This window comes from Papaver somniferum, unplaced genomic scaffold, assembly GCF_003573695.1.
Source record: "Papaver somniferum cultivar HN1 unplaced genomic scaffold, ASM357369v1 unplaced-scaffold_117, whole genome shotgun sequence".
Lineage (NCBI taxonomy): Eukaryota > Viridiplantae > Streptophyta > Magnoliopsida > Ranunculales > Papaveraceae > Papaver > Papaver somniferum.
The window spans coordinates 10,145,234-10,151,525 of NW_020620714.1; the positions used below are offsets into that span (position 1 = coordinate 10,145,234).

At 40.3% G+C, this 6,292-nt stretch overlaps 2 protein-coding genes across 2 annotated transcripts; one reads left to right on the forward strand and one right to left on the reverse strand.

Annotated features, from left to right (window-relative positions):
* The first annotated feature begins 369 nt into the window (after positions 1–369).
* Positions 370–1,953, forward strand: LOC113329833 (metalloendoproteinase 5-MMP-like). Its single transcript, XM_026576658.1, has 3 exons — positions 370–384; positions 1,132–1,393; positions 1,529–1,953. The coding sequence occupies exons 1-3, from the start codon at positions 370–372 to the stop codon at positions 1,951–1,953; spliced, it is 702 nt and encodes a 233-aa protein (XP_026432443.1).
* A 1,025-nt stretch (positions 1,954–2,978) lies between these two features.
* Positions 2,979–4,601, reverse strand: LOC113329468 (cytochrome P450 71A1-like). The gene is made up of 2 exons (XM_026576340.1): positions 4,046–4,601; positions 2,979–3,975 (listed from the first exon to the last, which is right to left on the reverse strand). The coding sequence occupies exons 1-2, from the start codon at positions 4,538–4,540 to the stop codon at positions 3,349–3,351; spliced, it is 1,122 nt and encodes a 373-aa protein (XP_026432125.1). The 5' UTR covers positions 4,541–4,601; the 3' UTR covers positions 2,979–3,348.
* Positions 4,602–6,292: the final 1,691 nt, after the last annotated feature.

The window sequence follows — 6,292 nt, forward strand, 5'->3', positions numbered from 1 at the left end:
CTCATGAACAAAATGATAATCAATTTCTATGTTCTTCGTGCGGCCATGAAAAATTGGGTTCATTGTTAGATAAGTAGCACCTATGTTATCACACCACAGAGTGGGAGGAAATTGGACAGGAACTTGAAGTTCACGAAGAAGTGATTCAACCCACATTAACTCTGCAGTAGCGATCGCCAAACCACGGTACTCGGCTTCGGTACTTGATCTAGAAATTGTCGTTGCTTCCGAGAATTCCAGGAAATAAGATTAGAACCTAGATAGACACAATAACCACTCGTAGAACGACGGTCAAGATGATCACCAGCCCAATCAGCATCCGTATAGGCCGAGAGAATAAGTCGCAAATTATGAACCAGACGCAGTAAAATGCCAAATGTGGAGGTATGATGTAAGTATACGCTTAACAAGAAGAAAATGAGCTTCGGTTGGTTGATGCATATATTGACATACCTTGTTCACTGCAAAGGAAATATCAGGACGTGTCATAGAAAGATACTGAAGTCCACCGACTAAGCCTCCGTACATAGTGATATCAACCAAAAGAGGACTGTTCACCGGATGCAAATCAGTTGATGAACTAAAAGGTGTGAAAACCGGTTTAGCTCATATTAGCACGAACAAGAAGTTCCTCAATGTAGCGACGCTCAGAAAGAAATAACCCATTCCCAACCTTTGTAACCTCGATTCCAAGAAAGTAAGAAAGAGAACCGAGATCTTTAAGAGCAAACTCTCGGTGAAGAGTATCCAATAGGGACTGCACACATGTGAGGGGCGTGTTGAGATTATTAGTCCAACATTCTTGGGAAATTCATGATCTCGTGGTTTATAATCTTTAGGGCCTCTCCACTTTTTGCCAATTGGTTTTGAGTTGGATGCCCGTATTCTAATATGGTATCAAAACATGCTATTTGCGACGAGTCATTTGACCGTGCCTTACTCCGTGTCACCCGATTTATTGTTCCACGTGTTAGACTCAACGAGGCTACACGCGAGGGAACGTGTTGAGATTATTAGTCCCATATTGTTGGGCAATATAAGATCCTGCTATTTATACTTCTTAGGGATTCTCCACTCATTGCCAATTGGTTTTGAGTTGGATGCCCGTATTCTAACATTAACAAACTAGAGGGGTGTCAGAAAGGAGAGACGGTAAAAGGCTTGCATGAAGCTAAACAGTATCTCAAAAACTTTGGATATCTGAACGTCGAGAGTGGGAATGAAAACCACGATGAGTTTGATGATATCTTAGAATCTGCAATCAAGACTTATCAACTCAATTATAATCTGGAGACTAGTGGAATTTTAGACACTTCGACAGTGAAACAAATGAAGATGCCCAGGTGTAGTGTGCCTGACATTGCAAAAGACGGCGCAACTTCCATGAAATCAGGCATGAAACATCATCATCATGATCATGGGAAACATAATGGATCTTTACACACTGTCTCGCATTATAGATTTCTCACTGAGAATCCATAATGGACAAAGATGGAACTCGTCTATCGGTTCCGCTCTTCTGCTGCAGCAAATGTTGACTCGGCAACCCTTCAATCTGCCAGCATACGAGCTCTCTCTTCATGGTCAGCTGTGAGTAACTTCAGGTTTAGAGTACCAACATCGTTTAGAGAAATTAATGACATTATGATGCGATTCCACAGGCTCGTTCATGGTGGTGGTAATCCTTTTGATGGCCCTTTAGGAGTTCTCGGTCATGCTTCTGGACCAGATGGTGAAGAGGCTCATCTGGATGCAGACGAAAACTGGAGCTCTAATCCTGACCAAAGCATGATTGATTTAGAATCATTATGTCTTCATGAACTTGGGCATGTTTTAGGGCTTGGTCATAGCTCGGACACAAATGCAGTTATGTTTTCTGGCATTGGAGGTGGACAACAAAAGAGGAAACCAACTACAGACGATATTAATGCGATAAGTGCATTATATAGTTGATTGATTGGTGTGGGTCGATCGAAGCTACTGGTAACCACACCAGGGATTACTAGTTCAATGTATAATGTCTTTTCGCCTTTCTGTTTCCCTATGTAAAACCTCAAATGAATCCAGTAATCCATATGTGATCATATCTAAACATTATGGCACTTTTATACAAATCCAATAATGCAATAATGATAATAAAGATTAAGTACTTGATGTGGAAACTCAAGCAATGGTTCACTAATTGCAGCGGAAGACATGATCCCCCAAAGATTATCTCCTACTATGTTTTGGTCCGTTTTCTTTTCTTTTCTCTTCTATTTTCTTTCGCTCTTCTTTCTCCGTTCTTTACTCTCTTCTTCCTTTGTATACTTCTTGCTTCTTCTTTTCTGGCGCCTGTAATCTCATCGGGGTACAAGTCTCTTGTGCCCCTTGGTTTTTGTTTAATGAAAATTTCGTTTTATTGACTGATAAATTGAAGTATATATAGTGGGACCAGTCGGCCGGCCAGGTCAATAGTCAAAAATACATGGAGGATGGCTCGAGAAAATGATTTCCCATCCCCAACCGCTGATAATGATAAACATCATTATTTAATTAGGTCATTAATTCACCATATAAATACCATGTCTACGATCCATCATCCACAAAAAAGGGGCAACCATGCATAATTGGTGGAAGGGTCTGACTTTCTGATATGTTTATCATTGCTTTTCTTCTTTTGGAAGGGAAACAAGATGTAGTGAGTACGACTAGATACTGATGAGGAAACATGGTTGAAGTTGAACCATCAAGCTTATGATTGTGATTCAAAGAGTCCAAAAAGATGCAACCACTGCTTGCACGCGGCTGAAAATACATTCCGAGTTCTGGACACAGATTGTTTAATGATCAAAAGGCTACATCATGACTCACAAATTGCTACCGTCGTCCAATGTTTTTAATTAGTGGTCCGAAGTATATATACTAGATTAGGCATTTTGAAAACCTTCCATGTCTGTCATATAACGCGTTAAATACTACACGACAAGTTTTCGACAATTAAACAGATGTTTTGACAGAACCAATCTGCTGTTTCCGGAATACTATATTAAAAGAGAAAAATGGAACTCTTCATCTAATCGAGAACCAATATGGGTGGTGATAGTTTCCAGTATAACACAACCTTGAATTCACTATACACCCTTGACTCAAATTCAAAAATCCAGAATAAACTTTAAAACAGTTCACATCCTTAAAGAACTTCACCATTTATGCCTTCATTTCTTGACTAACTGACTCTAGGCAAGTAAGTTAGGTTCTGTTACTTACTGCTTTTGCAAAATGTATAAGCGTGGCTAGTATTTAACCTAGTCCTTTCACCGGATGGATTGGATCCATGTTTCACGTACTTATTTGATTAGGTCACAACTAAGAAGAAGCAGCAGGATGAAATAATGTTGGAATAACATGAAGATGAATCTTCCTATTGCAAGTACCCATCCCAAAATCTTCACTCATGTCTAGATCCTCATATGAAGCACCACCTGGCAATTTCCAGTCAAACCGGTACAAGAGATTGGCAACTAGAAGTTCCACCACTGCAAGACCAAATGACACTCCAGGGCACCCTCTTCTTCCAGATCCAAATGGAATGAATTCAAAATCTTGACCCTTGAAATCAATAGGGTTGCTTTCAAATCTCTCAGGACAGAACTCTTCTGGTTTGTCCCAATATTTGGGATTCCTCTGAATTGCCCAAATATTGATGAATATCCCTGTGTTTGATGGGATATCATAACCTCCTATTTTGACACTGTCAGAGGAATTCATTCGAACCACAGTCGGTACAGGTGCATGAAGTCTTAAGGTCTCCTTAACAACACATTTCAAGTAGTTCATATGGTTTATATCTTTCTCTTCCACTCTAGTTTTGTTTCCAACTACGCTTCTTACTTCTTCCTGTGCTTTCTTCATTATCTTTGGATTCTTTATAAGCTCCGACATAGTCCATTCCGTTATAGCTGCAGTGGTATGACTTCCGGCGACAAACATGTCCTGCAAATCATTTAAAAAACTTTAATGATGAACCTTTGAAGTACTTGATTAAATTATGATCTCGTCTTACCAATATTACTCCTTTGATATTATTTCTGCTGAGACCGAGGTTATCTGTCTCAGCGTCCAGAAGATCTATGAAGTTTCTTTTATCGTCTTTATGGTCTTGGTAACCATGATCTACATGTAACGGTGAAAGCAAATAATCATCGATAATTTGATCGAAAAAACTATCTAGTTCCTGGAAGGTTCTCTTAAGCTTTCTATTGTATCCAGTGAGAGTATCCATCCATTTAAGCCGTGGAAAGAAATCTTCAAAAGCAAAAGAATCCATTACCATGCTTGTCGCCTTCATCATCAACTCCGAAAATCTGTCTGCATAATCTTTCTTAAAGTTGTCACCAAGTGAGCATCTAAAGATAACGCTGTTAGCCAAAGCGAAGATAATCTCCGTCAGATTAATCGTCTGTCTCTCTAGAGACGAACGAGTTATGTTCTCAATCACTTTATCAACTTCCTCTTGTCTTATGAACTTGAAAGATTGCACCCTCTTCATACTCAACATTTCAAGAACACAAAACTTTCTAAGTTTCTTCCATCTCTCACCGTATGGAGCTAGAGCTATATCACAACCATTATAGAAGGAGTTTTATAGATTTTGAAGTTAGCCTATCTAAGAATATAGAATCATGGGTCTTCAGAATATGAGTTGCCATCTCTACACATGAAACTATGAGCATGGGTTTTTTGAAAAATCTTAAGAGCATGACTGGACCATACGTTTAGATAACTCGTAGAAAGATTGGTGAAGTAAGGGGCTGAGTTGATGAATGTTTCCGAGGATCGGAAAGGTTGGTGGAGAAGGTGGTAAATTGAGCTTTATGTCCAACGGAACATCATTATCAGATCCTTTGAGTTTTCTGAACATATAGAAATGATAAGCAGAAAAGAAGAGAATAGCCAAAATTGCGAGTGAAATGGGATCGAACATGATTGTATTTCCTAGCTTCTTGTGGTTCTTCAAGAACAATTTCTCTCGGCAGTGACATGATATCAAAATGGTATCACATGTACGTTGATTGATTTATTTTTATTTTATTATTAAAATTGTTTCCTTTTCAATGTGGACAGAAGGGCTGACACTTTACATAGTGGGGTGGGCCGGGGAATAGAATAAGAAACAAAACCTTACCAGTTATTGTGCAAATCACGCATATCACGTACAATTTTAACGTCTGCTGTAATCGATGCATACCCAAAAAAATTAAAAATGGGTGAAGTAGCTTCTGGAATCTGGATCTATAATTGTCATCAGACATAACTACACACTAACGTGGGAGATGTTCTTGTTAATAATATTGCGTATGTGTCGAGGTTGCATGGATCACGCATAAGAAGTTTAGATTCAACGTGATGGCAAATAATCAACTGGCAGAATTGTGACCCGTCATGGCAGAATTGTGGAAGGGGACATCCGTCGGTAACTCTGCAGCTCGCAGGATCGTGAAGGGAAATAATCACCCCGTAGTCCTGTAGCTGGGACATGGAGTACGTGGCTTCATCATCTACATGGTCGCGAATGCGTAATCCCATGGAAGTGATGAGACACTACCCCTGTGCCGAAAACGAACAAGACACGGAAGGTGTCAAGGACTACTCTTACGTTCGGGTAAGTTGCATCTCGGCCAGCAGACATCCGCTGTAAAAACTTCGTCGCACCCTTGGGGATACAGTCTTTACGAGACAATATCCCTGCTCGGTCCGGTACTTGCTACTGGAAAAGAGCTTTGATTTTAGTTTTGGCAAATAGTCAACTGAAAGAGAAAAACTAGGACAGTGTACAGATGAATGAATCACAAGAGCGATTCACTTTCTTGATGAATATATATTGGGAACATTGTTTAAACTAGATTTGTGCCCGTACTACGCAATTGTTTTTTTTTTATTAATTTTGCATGCGCGGAGATTCGCCCGCCCGCCCCGTGGTGATGTACTTTTGATTTCGTGTATTCTAGTTTAAATCACCCCAACAAAAATAAAAAACAACCCCACCTTTAATTTTAAATCACCCAACCAAAAATAAAAATCAACCCCACCATTAATTTCTATTATATTATCACCACCACAAAATAACACCACCAGCAGAACCACCAATGTGCCGCCACCACTGACCACCGCCGTCGCCAAAAACAACCACTGTCAACCGCCTCCACCGCTGTTACCGACCACCACCATCACCACCTCCACCGCCGCCAACCACCACCGCGCCACCTCCTCCACCGCCGCCAACCACCACCGCGCCACCACCTCCACCGCC